Raw genomic sequence first — 16,685 nt, 5'->3', positions numbered from 1 at the left:
AAACAAAGGGAAAGTAGGAAGATGGTGTCCACATTTCAGCGCCTTGGGCTTCTGTTCTTCTGGGTTTCAGGTAAGAGTGATTACACATGTCAAAAAGTGGAGACATTAATTAAAGACAGAAATTTTACATCATTAGGAAGCCCAGCATCACATGGAATTTGACTTCCTGTTGAAAGAAATTGATACAAAAAAATCTTATCTTTTTAAAAAGTAGTTTAGAAGTGACTTTCGTATGCAATGTCATGATCTGAATAATATTTCTCGTATGTTTTCAGCCTTCAGATGTGACATTGTGCTGACTCAGTCTCCAGTAACCTTGTCTGTGATTCCAGGAGAGTTACCATGACCTGCAAGGCCAGTCTGGGTATTTACACAAGCTTACACTGGTATCAGCAAATTCCAAATGAGGTTCCAAGGCTTCTCATTAAGTTTGCTTCTGGGTCTGTCTCTGGGATCCCCTCCAGGTTCAGTGGCAGTGGATCACGGACAGATTTCTCGCTCAGCATCAACAATGTGGAGCCTGAAGATGTTGCAAGTCAGCAGAGTAGCAGCTTGCCTCCCACAGTGATAGAGACTCTAGAAAAAAACACCAGGGAAGCCGAAGTCTGAGGCTGGGCTGCTTCAGCTGCTTCTGTTGGTGTCCTCTACCTTCTTCAAAGTGTTTCACAGATAGGGACAGCCTTGAAGCTTATAGGGAAAATACAAATGAAGAAGCCTGGATGGCTCTATTGCCTCTGAACTCTCTTCATTCCACTTCATCTCCATAATACATACCCTACAATATTTTCCTGGTGTAATCAATCTTCCTCCAGTGTACTACAACCCAGCGAAAATCTTAGCCTGGATTGACAAAACAATTGATTCCATGCTCATATACGTGTTGGAAGTACAAACGAGGCATTGCTTGAAGCCATAGCATATACTATACTTCTATCCCTACAGAGATGAAAGCTGAGACTCACTGCTTCATGTCTCAGTTGCAACTTTCCCTATGCACATTTTACAGTAGGTGAACAAGTATTGAGTATAGAGTGTTTTTCCTGTTTATAAATTTATATGAACTAGCCAATTTAGTTTGGTGAAAACTGCTTATTTCTTGGTAAGTAGTTACAGTTACTACTTAATAGACACAAAAAGAAAGTAGAGTTGGAAACAGTAACATTATGTCTGTCAACCTAAGTTTCCATAGCTCTCTTGGAGTTATGTCTCAATTATCATAAGTTCAGATGAGCAACAATATGCAGTTTCTATTAATATCAATGGAATCATGGGGGATATACCAGTTTTTAGATTCCCCTTTGCCACTACAGAATTTCATGGAAATAAATGAAGCTCTGTTATCAGTGAAATGTGTGTAAGTGCATGGACAGAGGCTTGCAAAAGGAGAATTATCATGGAGGTATTTTAGCTAAATATGAATAGAAATCTGAATTGTCTCTTACTGAAAGAATATTGCAGAAAGAATCTGTATGCCTCAAGTAAGAGGGCCTTCATCAAGGATTGTGTTTAATAGAGTAGGGCTAACCATTAAACAATTCTGCAAACATGACTAGGAATTTAAAATTTGGTGGAGTATGTTGGTTCATGTCTCAAAACTAGCACTTGGGATTCTGAGGCAGGAGGATCTCCATGAGATTAAGCCCAGTCTGATCTACATGGCAAGATTCAGGCCATTCAATGCTGCATAATGAGACCCTGTTTCAAAAACAAAAATAAAGGCAAATAATTAAAAAATTAGTTGGTTGGAAATTTTCATTTTGTGCCCTAATTAAAATCTGAGAGTAACTTTGCTGTGTGTGTGTGTGTGTGTGTGTGTGTGTGTGTGTGTGTGTGTGTGTGTGTGTTATATAGGTTTAAGACAAGGGAATAAACCATAGATAGGCTTAAAGGCCCTCCTATATCACTCCTCATTTTTACTTTTGGAGATAGAATCTCCTTCGGAATGAGGAATTATTCATTGACTAGAATAACTCATCAGAGAGCCACTTTGATCTGCTTGTGTCTATGCCTAGGTGTTGGAGTTATAGATAGTGCGGGGCTAAACCTGGCTTTGATGTGAATGTTGAGAATTGAAAATTGGGTTACATTTTTTCATTGTAAATACCTTACAGAGTCATAATCTTGACATTGAAACTAATTTATTAAAAATAATAAAACATTTTTGACCCTCAGGACAAGTCTTTTGAGGTTAATGCATTTTAATACCAAGATCAATTATTTTCATCTATTTAGGTCCAGTTTCTTGTCCATGCGTTAATTAGTAATGTATGATTCACAATCTAGGCATTGTGAATACCTTCCACTCACAGCACTATAGGTACTTCTATGAAAAAATTACATATGTTTATATTTGGTATGAATGATTACCCTAAATAAGACATTCTATCCAATGTTTAAAAAATGTATTTTAAGATGTTAGGATTTTGTGTTTGGTTCTATGGTTATGCAAACTCACCAATTTATGCTCCTGGTACCTTTTATTCAGTGAAAATCCTATGAAATTTATTTAGACTATGTACCATGGTCTCATAAACCTTAATGTCAAGAAAGAATAAAGAGATAATTAATGTGATACTTTAGTTTTTGTGTGTAGAGAGACGATCCACACATGTAGTGATTTTTTATATGTGTTTTCAAAACTTACTTTTCTCTACAAATTGAGATAACCTTCCTATAATTTAAAATTTGTGGTTCTCAATATTTACTTTTTTTTTTTTTTTTTTTTTTTTTTTTTTTTTTTTTTTTTTTTTTTTTTTTTTTTTGGTTTTTTCGAGACAGGGTTTCTCTGTGTAGCTTTGCGCCTTTCCTGGGACTCACTTGGTAGCCCAGGCTGGCCTCGAACTCACAGAGATCCGCCTGGCTCTGCCTCCCGAGTGCTGGGATTAAAGGCGTGCGCCACCACCGCTTTTATGTCTTAAACAATTTTGATAATTTCACATACATATAATGTGAGTTGTGGACAATTTTACACAGTATTAGCCCTTCTCATTCCTCCCTCTGACCCACTTAAACCTTTTTCCATGCAAACAAGAACACTCTGAAAAATGGGTTTATTTGTGGTTACTAGCCTGGTACAACTTATACAACTTGGTCATATAAGACAAGATGAATAACTGACCTCAGATAGGACTTGAAGATTTTTCTGTCAACAAATGGCATTGTCCAAAGTGAATTTATTACCTGATCATCCCTTCCCCAAATCTACCACTCATAGAAGATAACAGAGAGGCAGACATTTGCTCCCATTAGTAAAAAAAGAAGCAGGCATTTTACATTTTTCTTTTCAAAAGTATAAATCAATTTATTTTAATAAACTTACAAACAAAAACACTAACCAACAGATTAAAGTAACCACTCTAACACATACTTCCTAACTCCCAATCCCGACTCATCTCAATGAACTTTAGTTGGAAAAGCCATCACATATTATAATCATTATATAAAAATGATTGTCTTTACATCCCATGAGTCCTCTTGCTATATTCTGTTCTTACCCATCATCTACTATTACCTTTTCTTGGTCTTCATTCTACATGCTGTACTATATGAACAATTATAGCTGTGCACCATAATTTTTAGTTTTGTTTGCAGTTTCCTTATAATTTGCATTATTAAAGGCAAAAAGTCATGAAAAAGCAGTTCAGCTAACCAAGCAAGACCAGCATAAGACAACACTAGTGAACATGTCAGCTCAGTAGGGAAAATTTCACACAGCCCCAGACCTTGTTGAATTGCTGCAGGCAATCAAAGCTTGGTGAGAGAGCAGAAATCAATCTTCTGCATGGGTGAACCTCTTGGTAGGTTATTAAATCACAAGTGGTCAGGATTAAACACATATACACAAGACCAACACTAAATGGACCTATTAGGTAGTGTGTGTTTGTAAAACAATAATAATTATATAATAAAAGATCACAAATTTGAGAAGGAGATGTTAGAAGAGGAGAGTAAACGGTAGAAATGAAATTCTCAAAAATTTTAAAAATGCTATTTTAAGCATCTAATATAAAAAACTATTTATTGTAAAATAGAAAATCTATGTATTTAGAATTTAGTGCTCACTTTATTTCCATTGAACATTACAATCTGAATATGTAATTTTGAAGAGAAAATATCTGAACTTCATAAATTGTAGAGGATAAATGCAAGATATATATAAACAGATGGCTATAGTTTGTTTCAGATATTCAATAACCAGGGCAATTACAGACAACTTTGGCTAAAAGTTCTCACCTGTCAAATATGCTTTTTTTCCTTTTATCGCTAAATCACCAGCCCACCTAATGATATTTTGTTGGATTATTCCAATTTTTTTCATTGAAAACAGCCTGCTTTAACAGTCTATCTTAGATATTGTCAGGAAATCAAATCAAGGGAGATGATGTTCATTCTTCTTTCTGTCCTCTGTTACAATCTCCACAGTTACCCAATTTCAGTAGGTGATGAGAAATTTAATGTAGCTGAAGCACAAGATAAGGAATTAAAACTAGCAATTATGAATATGTTTAAGGACCTAAAAGAGGTGATGGATATATTCCTTAGTGAAGTCTGTGAAAACACAGTGGAATCAAATAATGAAAAAAAGTCTAAGGCATGAAAATAGAAATAGAATCACTAAAGAAAACCCAAATTGAAATAAAACTGGAAACAAAAAATTTAGGAAGTCAAAAAACAAATAAACAACAACAGCAAAACCCCAAAATGAGGTACCTCAGTGTAAGCCTCACCAGCAGAGTATAAGACAAAGATAATGTAGGAAGTTAGAATAGATAGTTTGAAGATCATTCCTGGGATAGATCCTCATTAAGTCAAATAGTAAGAAGGAATGAAGAATTACATTATATATGTACCAATACATTAAACAAGATAACATTATATAACTCTTCTTTTTCTTTTAAATTGCATTGCAGTTCAAAGGTCATGTAGCTATTGTGCTTCTCTAAGCAGCCTTGTGACTTCTATTCTTAGGCAGTGATTCTGCAGAGGGCCACAGATCCCTTATGATCATGACTGCATTGAAAGGCTGATCATTCTCCTTTAAGAAGTTGTTTCTTTAAATAAAACTTCTCCTGTCATAATTTAAAAGCCTCTCTCTCTCTCTCTCTCTCTCTCTCTCTCTCTCTCTCCCTCTCTCTTGTTGTTCCACACTGTGTATATACACTTTGAAGAAGTACATGTTGAGATCTTTACCTCTTTTTCTAAAATGATGTGATTATATTATGATTTTAAAACTAAAAAGTTATTTGGCTTTATTGTTGTACTGAAGAAAGATTTGAATATTTAAGATAGTAATCCTTTAAGAGATAGAGGATTTGAAAGCATTCTGGTCTCTTGACAGTGTTTTTTGTTTGTTTGTTTTTGTTTTTTCAAGACAGGGTTTCTCTGTGTAGCTTTGTGCCTTTCCTGGATCTTGCTCTGTAGACCAGGCTGGCCTTGAACTCACAAAGATCCGCCTGCCTCTGCTTCCCGAATGCTGGGACTAAAGGCATGCGCCACCACTGCCCGGCAGTGCCACCACTGCCCGGCGGCAGTGTTTTTCACAGACCAACATTTGCCAAATTATTAAAGTCTGTCTTATACACTTTTGTTAATGGCTTATCACTTTGGTGCTGTACTAAGTCATCCCCAAATCTCAGGCAGACAAGAATTTGCCTACATTATACTTTAAGAGTGCCCTAGTTTCATGTTCACAATCAGCTCTCTGGTAATTAGTTTATATGTCAGATGAATTACTTGTGCCCATATGTAATTTTTTTATGGATACATATTTGTTCTTCCATTTGTTCAAGCTACTGTGATTTGCTCACTATCTTTTTGTATAGATAATTGAGGCTTCCTAACCTGTCATTTGGAACCATACATATTGGAAAAAAAATAATTATGAAAATAATTGCTAGGAAATGTAACCAAGTCAGTTGCCCTATGTAACCAATACTTTTTTTTACAAGCAGCTGCATTGCATATCTTGTCATTTATTTGATAACAGCAGCCACATCTTGTCACAAATCTAAAAGGCATTAGCAACAAAATGATGTTCATGTTAAGAAGTCAATGACCTAGAGACAAAATTAAGAACAATGAAAACTACAGGGGGAGCTGTGAACAAAGTGTAAGCAATGCATCTACACTTATACTTTAGGGCATAGTCTCTTGCTTGTACCAGGAACCAACAAAAAAGACCCAAGAATTCAATGACCAAGTATCTCTTGTGACTATAAGGAAATGTATGTCACAGGGACTGAGAACGACGAGCATTACAGAACATTGACACTGCTGCATAAAACAATCTACAGTTAATGAACACAAATAGGCTTCATTTTCATATCTGACATGGAGGTGGCCAAATACACAAATAGGTACCTGCACAAGATAAATGAAGATACATATTTACATACAATCTGGTACAAAAGTATTCATAATACCTTTATTAATAGCTTCACGAGGTAGAAAAATGAGAATGTCCACATGGAAGAATAAATGTTGCCATCCCATCACTAAAGGATCCAACAATAGAGACATTTTATTTACTTATTCACAGAACATGAAAAAACCTTTAAAGAAACAGGTATACTCAGAAAATGAAATTAAGTCACTGAGGCACAGGAGCTGTATGATTTCATTCAAATGAGACTTGAGAACTTCAAAAAATACATAATCTGCAGTGACAGCAAGAAGGCCAGAGTTTCTCTGATGTGTAAGCTTAAGAGAAATGGAATAAAAAGAACATTTCAATGTTATGAAAATTATGTATATGTTTATTATGGCAATGCTTATAGTATGCATTTCTTTGCAAACATTCAGCACATAAGTCAGTTCCCTTGATTATAATTAAGTCTATTTTCTAATACTTAGTAAGATACAGTCAATACATTGATGAGAGAATTGAGTGACTTGCTTCCATCTTGTAATCTTGCAATGTATTATTGATTATGAGCACAAAGTTTCATTCACGACAATCGTGAGCTTAATGTCTTAATTACATTTCCCAAGTTCTCTGTAATTTAGTTATGAATGTTTACAAAAAATTAAGTAAATTTCAAATTAGAAAACAAGAATACTTTGTTAATGTATATTTACATTTAATTTGAACCACATTGCTAATCTTTCAGCATCCAACTAGTCTCTCATCAGTCACCACATTTTGTTTTATTACATTCACTCTTGATGTAGAAAAAGACATTTTTGGGTTATTTTTCAAATTCAAGAATCCCACATAACTCTCCTCTCTATATACACTGCCATATAGACAAGGGTATTTGCATATTGCTCCCTGGGGAAGTCCCTGCCTTGCTAACCAGAGATAAAAGCTCAAATATCCTCTTGCCTTCACTCTCCTTAGTTCATTCTTCAAAATGATGTACCCTGTCCAGTCCCTGTTTCTGTTACTGCTCTGGATTCTGGGTGAGATAATGAGATGCAGGAGGATAATGGGGGTAGAGGGTGGGCTCTAGTTGCCTCTGTGTGATGTGCATGTGTGATGAAGCAGGTCCTATTCTCCAGGATGCCCATGTGAGTTTTAGCTACATGACACTGAGAAATTCTAGATGAGACAGGAGCTGAGCTAGGATGAAGATTTTCATGTAGATGTGAAGGGGTGCTATAGATTATTAACTTGAGGACCTTCCACACACTTGTTCTGTAAAAAAAGCATTTGATATATTTTTTTAAATTATAAAACATACCAGGATCTCACTTGGAATGAGTAACAAAGATTGTTTTGGAAGTTTTAACATGACTTTGTACTATTCTATTGTAATTTCAGGATCCAGTGGTGATGTTGTGCTGACCCAGACTCCACTCTCTTTGCCGGTTACCATTGGACAATCAGCCTCCATTTCTTGCAGGTCAAGTCAGAACCTCTTATATAGTAATGGAAACACCTATTTGTATTGGTTCCTACAGAAGCCAGGCCAGTCTCCAAAGCGTCTAATCTATTTGGTGTCGAACCGGGGCACAGGGGTTCCAGACAGGTTCAGTGGTAGTGGGTCAGGGACAGATTTCACACTCAAGATCAGCAGAGTGGAGGCTGAGGATTTGGGAGTTTATTACTGCATGCAAGCTACACATGATCCTCCCACAGTGATACAGTCCCTTACAAAAACCCCTTGCTTCAGGCAGCTCAGCTGCCAATGTGCTGCTTGACTGGAGAGGAGAAGAGCACTCTGCTACTGTGTAAGGGGGAGGTGCTGGGGAACTTGGATAATTGCAGCTGAGAGCCCTGGCTAGACTCATGTGGTTCAATGAGTGATTTGGTTAGACCTCAAGTGCCATCAATTTCTCATCCTTCTAGCTACAACAGGCATATTATTACTTTTGTATCAGGAGAATCTCATCTCATTAATCTAGTTTATTGTTGAAGATTTTAACCATTTAATATTTTTCATTAATTTCTTCAGCTTAATTATGTTGCTTACTTTTAATGATGTATGTGTACTGTTAATGTTATACCCATATCATGGGAACCCCCAAGACCACCACAGAGACCGAATCCTGCATTTGAAAGCAAAGAGCCTTTATTTCAAGCTCTGGAGCTTGATCCCTCTGTTTGTCCAACACAGTGATGAGAGCAGAGAGCCCTGAGCTCAGGTGGGGTGGGGTTTTTATCATAGCTGAGGTTTGGGTGAGGTGATTTCCAGAGTTCAGGACCCTGATTGGCTGTCAATTGTCTAGCGGTATCTTTAAAACGAAATATACTTGAGTGCTAGACTCAAGGACATCTGGCCACCTTATCTAATTGTTGGAATGTTTGGGATGGTGGATCCCTGGGTGGTATCAGCTTAAGGCTTTTCCTGGATCTGGGTGTTGCCTGCCAGAAAGCCTATCACAGAAGCTGTGTCTAGGCCCCTAAGCCTGTCATGGCTGCTGTGTGGTCAAGCTGTTTTGGGGTTCTCCACAGTTAAATTCTCATTAACTTTTTAAATGCTTAGGTGTCTATATTCTATGTCTTTATTCTCTTTATATATATTCTATATATATACATTTATATATATTTGATATCTATATTCTCTTACTCTTTCTAAGTAGTCTTAAGACATTGTTTTGAATATCTTTTAAAAGAATTACATTTTGTTGTTTTTCTTTTTTTTATTATTAAGAAATTTTCTATTCATTTTACATACCAACCACATATCCCCCTGTGGTGATATTTTATTTGCGCTGAAAAGTGGTGATATTTTATTTGTATGTTAATAAATAAAATTTGTCTGGAAATCAGAGGTACTAGCAAGCCATTAACACAAAAGTCAGGCAGTGGTAGCACATGCCCTTGGTCCAATCACTTGGCTGGCAGGGTCTCTGTGTGTTCAAGGACACAATAGAGAATAGCCAAGTGTGGTGACACACGCCTTAAATCCTAGTATCAACCATAGAGATCTTGAGGTCTGTACAGACAGGCAGTAACAAGGAATTGAGGGAGCTGGTCTAAGCGCCAATGAGAGGGCAGAAAAGCAAGTAAATAAAGGTGCAGATAGACATTAAGGAGTCACATTTTGGAGGCGACATACCTGGAGAGCTAAGGTGGTTGGCGGCTCTCACTATTTCCCTGATCTCTAAGTTTTTCACCCCAATATGTGTGTTTGGCTCTGTGTTTTTTATTTAAGAAGACTGTTTAGAAAATTGTCTACATCCCCCTGTTCCCTCTTCCCTCCCCCCAGCCTTCCTCCCAAGCCTCCCCCCATTCCCACCCCCTCCAATTCAAGGTCTCCCATGGGGAGTCAGCAGAGCATGGTACATTCAGTTGAGGCAGGTCCAAACCCCTACCCCTTTCACCATGGCTGCACAAGGTGTCACACCTTAGGCCCTGGGACCAAAAGCCCACTTGTGCACCAGAGACAGATCCTGATCCGCCTTCCTGGGGGCACCCGAAACAGTTCAAGGTAAACTACTGTCTCGAGTATCCAGAGGGTAATTTCAATCTCATGGAGGCTCCACAGCTATTGGTCCACAGTTCATGGATTTCCACTAGTTTGGCTGGCCGTCTCTGTACTTTTTCCCATCATGATCTCGATGTCCCTTTCTTATAGAATCCCACCTCTCTCTCATCGTTTGGACTCTTAGAGCTCGACCTGGCACCTGGCCATGTATCTCTGCATCTATCAGAAACTGGATGACTACTGTATGATGACAGTTAGGGTACTCACTAATCTGGTTACCGGAGTAGACCAGTTCATGAACCCTCTCAACTATTGCTAGTAGTCTAAGGTAGGGTCATCCCTGTGGATTCCTGGGAACTTCCTTAGCACCCTGTTTCTCCATATTCCCTCAATGTCTTCATTTATCATGGTATCTCTTTCCTTGCTCTCCCACTCTGTCCCTGTTCAAGCTCAAACCTCCCATTTCCTTATGTTCTCATCCCCTATTCCTTGCTCTCCACTAACCCCCTCACCCCCAGTTAGCTCATGTAGATCTCATCTGTTTCTCTTTCACTGGGCTATCTATGTGTCCCTCTTAGGATCCTCCTTGTTAGCTAGATTCTCTGGAGCTGTGGGTTGTAGTCTGCTTGTCCTTTGGTTTACATCTAGTTACCACTTGTGAGTGAATACATAATGACAGTCCACAGAATGGGAAAAGATCTTCACCAACCCCACATCTGACAGAGGGCAGATCTCCAAAATATATAAAGAATTCAAAAAACTAGACATGAAAATACCAAACAATCCAATTAAAAAAAGGGCTACAGAGCTAAACAGAGAATTCTTAACAGAAGAATCTCAAATGGCTGAAAGACATTTAAGGAATTGCTCAACATCCTTAAACATCAAGAATTACATTTTCTAAGGAACATGTAAACAGAAAGTTGCTATGTTCATTTGGATATTTAATTGTACTGCCTTTTAAACATTTTTTAAGTTTTTATATTGGTATTTCTGAATCTGACAGAATGGCTGCCTTTAGAAATTTCATTGATGGTTTTCAAAGTGAAAGATTTTCTTCTGGAAATATGCCTGAGATGTATGTAGTCTGGCTACTGCAGGTTACTTGGCTCAGGATGTTTATACTGTTGCAGTCAGTGTAATTCTTCTCTAATTGTTATCAACATCACCAAAGTCTTCAAGTGTCCCCAGTGGCCTAAACATTGAAATATCTAGTCTTGTCTACCTCCTGAAAGGTGGATCTAATCAGTCTGGTTATCTGAAGTTCTGTGTATTGCAGGTTTGGGACAGGACCTCATATCACACAGGACTGTGTGAACATGTTCCTTCACAGTTTCCCCGGTCTGTGGAGGATCTGGATTCCTCAGTGTCATAGAGTGGCCATGGGATGCTTTGGTGAATGAGAGCACAATATGGACTAGGTGCCTCTGTGAAGAAAGGCAATAGTGACAACTTTGCAGCAGCTCCCTACAGTGAATGTGAGGGGAGATTCTCCAGTAACAAGGACTTCTTGGGCATATGTAGGAACTGACATTTGCCTCACTTGTACAATCTTACATCTACAGAAGATGCTTGCAAGTTTTTCTCATACAGTGACACAGGGAATTTCATATACTTCTTCCCAAGGCCATTTGATTTGTTTGAGTACCTTAGTGTTTTCATGATGTCTCTTTTCACTCCATGGGTTTTGGTCATATACTCTACTTTGAGCAGTATTTATTCTTTGCCCAGATTCTTGTTGTGTAAATTAAAACATAGGAGGCACCTCTCAACAGCCATTGTACTAGAGGTCTCCAATAGCCTTTCTAGATGGTCTTTGTGCTACCATTTATCAATTAATCCTTCTCTCCTCTCTTTCCATCCCTCTCTTCCTCCTCTCATTGATTTTCAAAAGCAGTTCTCCCTCCCTAAAGATTGCTTTGTATTTATGTTGAAATGTGGGTTTCCATTCATTAATGATAGTTAATCAATCAAATATGCAGGTGCCCAATTAATGCTTTATTTAAATGAATGAGCAAGAGATCCTCTGAAGTATAATGAACATAAGTGACAAACTCTTGGAAGAACTAGAACATAAGCCATGAGTTTTCCTGAATGAGAATTATAACCAACACTGAGTCATCCACATAACAGAAAAAAAACCACTAAGTAGATGGAGACAGGTTTCATTGGAAGCTCTTATATTTTTTTGCAGACTAGTGGGAAAACCAAACATATTTTTTTGTCTAGTATGTTACAGCAAAACAGTTAATTTGGCAAGTTTGTAGGGCATGCATAAAGTATGTATGTGCACATGTACATACTTTAGCAACAGCAGAATAGTCAATAAAGTATTCCAGGATCTACAGTGAGACAAAGGTTTCCATACACTAAAACAGTGGCATATACCACTTCAATTTCATCAACCAATCACCAAGAAACAAAATCAGAGTAAGTGAATACTGCTGAACAAAGAATCCTAACAAGTAGTTACAGAATATTTCACATGTTAATTTCAGAATATATCTTATTCCTTTTAGTAGATGGAACATTCTCCAAAATAAAAAAAATCTTACAACACAAGATAAATATTAACAAATTAAAAATACAATTGTATTATTTACTTTCTGTACCCACCAAACAATCAAAGTAGATATTCATTGAAGAAATTCATAATATATATAAATAAGAAAATTGCTTTCTCTTGAATAACCAATAGTGTAACAGGTAACTAAAAAAGGACATTTAAATTTTTCTGTGAAAAATTAAAGAAACACATAATTCTCACATAGTTTTTGTTCATCATAAATAGCATAAATGCTTTGTTTATATACAGGTTCCCTGGGAATCTTTCCTTAATCTGTGAGTCTATATCAGTGTTTGGAAAATATTTTAGGTTGTGTGTCAGGTGTGTAAGCTTAGGGTTTTTTGTTTGTTTGTTTTGCTTTGTTTGTTTATTTGATTGTTTGGGGCACTTTTTTGCCACATTTCCTTTTATTTTTTATTTATTTTTATTTTTATGGCTATAAGATTCATTTTTATTTATTAATCTATACAACAAATAGTTTTGCTTGCTTACTATTATAAGCTTATTGGAGATCTTTCAACAGTTTGGGTAGTTCTTCTCATCAGTTGTGAAATCAAAGACCATTAGTGTGATAGTTTGTATGTAAGCTCATAGGAGTGACCCTATTGGGAGGTGTGGCCTTGTTGAAATATGTGTGATCTTGTTGAAGGAAGTGTGTTACTGTGGAGTCAGGCTTTGAGGTCTCTGGTGCTTAAGCTTCTCTCCGTGTCACAGTCCACTTCTTGTTCTGATCAAGATGCAGTCAGTACCACATCTACCTGAACATCGCCGTGCTTCCCACCATAATAATGGACTGAACCTCTAACTGTAAGCCACCTCAATTGAATGTGTTCCTTTATAAAAGTTTTCATGATCATGGTGTCGCTTCACAGTAAAACAAACCCTAAGACAATTGGTGGTTAAAATTTTGAAATATTTAACAGTAAATCACAATTGTGATTCTAAATGGAACTTCTCAAAAAGATATTCTAAGCCAGCTTTGTTGTTACTACTTGAGTTTTAGTTCCAAAAAGAAAGATCTCCTATTATGCCATGTCTCATTTTTTAAGGTTTATTTATTTATTTGATATGTTTGAGTGTTTGCCTGTATATTGTGTCTGTGCATGTGTGTATGCCATGCCTGGAGAGGCCCCAGCAACCAAATAGGAGCGTACAACCCACTGTAACTACAGTTCTGGGGATCTGAGACCCTCTTCTGGCCTCCACTTTTAATTTTATATAAAATATTGTACAAAAATAAAAAAGCTCCTTTACTAATGTGTGTTATACATGAGAAATCCAGACATATTTAATATAAACATCTTGATGAACCTGACACCATCACTACCATACTACTGATGTGAATGAAGCTGGCCCTTCGCTCCAATGGTTTCATAATTCACTCTGCTGTTCTCTTGAAATTAATTTTGAATAGAGAGACAAAAATCTCAATTTTTTAATTTAGAAATACTCATTTCAGATTGTACAGATTAATTTGTGTGTTTCTTTTGTTTTTCTTTTTACTTTTTTTTGTTTCTGTTTTTGTTTTTCAAGACAGGGTTTCTCCATGTAGTTTTTGTGCCTGTCCTTGATCTTGCTCTGTAGTCCAGGCTGGCCTCGAACTCACAGAGATTCACCTGCCCCTGCCTCCTGAGTGCTGGGATTAAAGGCATGCACCACTACCTCCTGGCAGTTGTGTTTCTTTCTACTCTAAAGCAGCATGGTGTTAGATAGTTGGGGTGGAAGAACTCTATACAACAAAGACTATGAAATGTACAAAATGCTTTAGCAAAATGGAACAAGGGTTAGAGAGATGGCTCATCAGTAAAGAACACTTGTTGCTCTTGCCAGGTAATCTCTGTGAGGAACTCAGAACCTATACAGAAGACTAAAACCAGGTGTAACTCTAATTCCAGAGGACCTATTGCCCTCTTTTGACTTCCTTGGGGACCATGGTGCATATATGAATATGCAGACAAAACAACCATACTCATAAATAGTTCTAAAGTGCCAAATCTATCTGGGTGAATTAGCCCTGGTATAGGTTATTCCTAAGCTGGCATTATAAAACTCAGATTTACAGTGTTGCCTTGGTTTTGTAAATGACTTTTGCATTTGTCCTTTTGTAATTATATGGTTTACTTTACTTAATAAGGAAACTTCATCCACATTTGTCAATAATAGAAATATCTCAGGAAACAAAATCCTAGATTTATTCTTTGATCTCTCTGATGTACACAGTCAGTCATCACCCATACACAAGTTTCCTCCAGCACTCTTTCATTCTCCATGTCCAGGTACTGGCAAGTCAGTCTATGGGCAGATAATTTCCACCAGGCACTGTGACAGAGAATCCTCTCTATTCTTCTACAACTTGAGGGTACTTTTGCCATACAGTGGTTGTGTGATTTCCTTTAATTAAATTAAAATACCTAAAATTGCTATTTACCTCCAGAATAGACAGCCCAAGGAACCTCACAGCTACTCTTCTATTCAATTCAGACTGTTGATTACAGGTCCATTTTGAATATCCACAAAATCAACATTTTTCTCCATACACTACCATGAGGGTTGTTGTTATTGTATAGAATTATGTGTTTTTGCTGGTACCAGAACATGATGCTTACCTTGATGGTACTTGTAGCTCCTTCTCAGAACATGGATTTGCAGGAAAACTCCATTTGCTTGGTATCTGAATTTGTATTAGTCATTTATGAAAGGACACAAGGATGTGGATGTGATTACACAGTTTGCTATTACACTCAAGTATACTTTATTACACATAAATCCACACAAAATAAAATGCAAATTGGATCTCCTAAGGCCCAATACTAAAGTTAAATCCATCTTAAGAATGACTGCTGTGGACTGCTGGCAGTGATTGAAGGGGTGTCTGGACTGGTCTACTCTGGTGACTGGTCTAGTGAATACCCTAACTGTCATCATAGAGCCTTTATTTAGTAACTGATGGAGGTAGATGCAGGGATCCACAGCCTGGCGCCAGGCTAAGTACCGGAAATCCAGTTGATGGGACACAGTAGGGATTCCGAGGTTGGGGATATTGAGATCATGATGGGAAGATGTGAAGAGATGATTGGCTACACTGGTGGAGCCCCATGAACTGTGGTCTAGTGGTTGTGGAGCCCCCATGGGACTGGACTAGGCTCTCTGGACACGGGAGACAATTGTTAAGCCTGATCTGTTTGGGGGACACCTGGGCGGGAATCAGGATCCATCCCTGGTGCATGGGGAGGGTTTTGGGAGCCTGGTGCCTGTAGTGCGGCACCTTGCACAGCCTTAGTGCAGCAGGAAGGGGCTTGGACCTGCCTTGGCCAGGTGAGCCAGGTTCTCCTGACTCCCCATGGGAGACCTTGATTTGGAGGATGTGCGGATGGGGGGTGGCCTGGGATGGAGGGTTGGGGGCATGGGAGGAGGGAGGAGGGAGGATCTATGGGTGGTATGTAGGGTGAGTAAAAATTTCTTAATAAAAAATAAATAAATAAAACATCACAGAGAACGTATTAAAAAAAGAGAGAGAATGACCGCTGTTGAGTCAAACCTAACAATGAACTTTGACAAGTCTAGCATCCTAAGTTTGGGCAGTCTTAACATGTACTTTAGTAAAGATCCACTTGCTTCCCAAGATGTCATGGTCTGAGAGCAAAGGTCAGTTTATATTTTCTAATGATTATGTAGCATTGAGCTAGAATCTTAATGATTGATAGTGTGACAATTTATTAAGGAATTTCACAAAGCACAAAAATGATCATTATTTAACAAACATACTCCAAATTGCTTATATGACCTTATTGAAAGACTACTTGCTTTATAACATAAACATGTGGAAGAGCTTCTCCTGATTTAAAAACCCTCAGATTGTTATTCTTTTAGAGACAGTGCTGTGGATGATTGATGGATAAATAAAACACTCATTGGCCAGTAGCCAGGAAGGAAGTATAGGCAGGACTAGCAGAGAGGAGAATTGAGAGAACAGGAAGGCAGAGAGGAAGAGACACCAGCCTGCCATCCAGGGTGCATCATGTAAAGGCAGCAGGTAAAGCCACAAAACACGTGGTGACATATAGATTAACAGAAATGGGCTGAGTATCAGAGTAAGTGCTAGACAATGGTAGGACTGAGCTAATGGCCGAGCAGTTTAAATAATATAAGCATCTGTATTTTTATTTTATAAGTGGGCTATGGGGATTGCTGGGGCTTGGAGGGACCTGGAGAGAAAAACTATAGATATAATACAGTAACAAATTAAT

The 16,685-nt window shown here is 37.7% G+C and overlaps 1 gene segment (V, D, J or C); it reads left to right on the top strand.

The window, feature by feature from the left end:
• The first annotated feature begins 7,352 nt into the window (after window positions 1-7,352).
• Window positions 7,353-8,142, top strand: LOC128099652 (immunoglobulin kappa variable 2-30-like). The segment is given in 2 exon segments: window positions 7,353-7,401; window positions 7,763-8,142. Coding segments are annotated over 2 exon segments (429 nt in total).
• The last annotated feature ends 8,543 nt before the right edge of the window (window positions 8,143-16,685 follow it).

Source organism: Peromyscus californicus, unplaced genomic scaffold, assembly GCF_007827085.1.
Source record: "Peromyscus californicus insignis strain IS unplaced genomic scaffold, ASM782708v3 Scaffold_6__1_contigs__length_162567912, whole genome shotgun sequence".
Lineage (NCBI taxonomy): Eukaryota > Metazoa > Chordata > Mammalia > Rodentia > Cricetidae > Peromyscus > Peromyscus californicus.
This window is presented reverse-complemented; position numbering and strand designations above follow the sequence as displayed.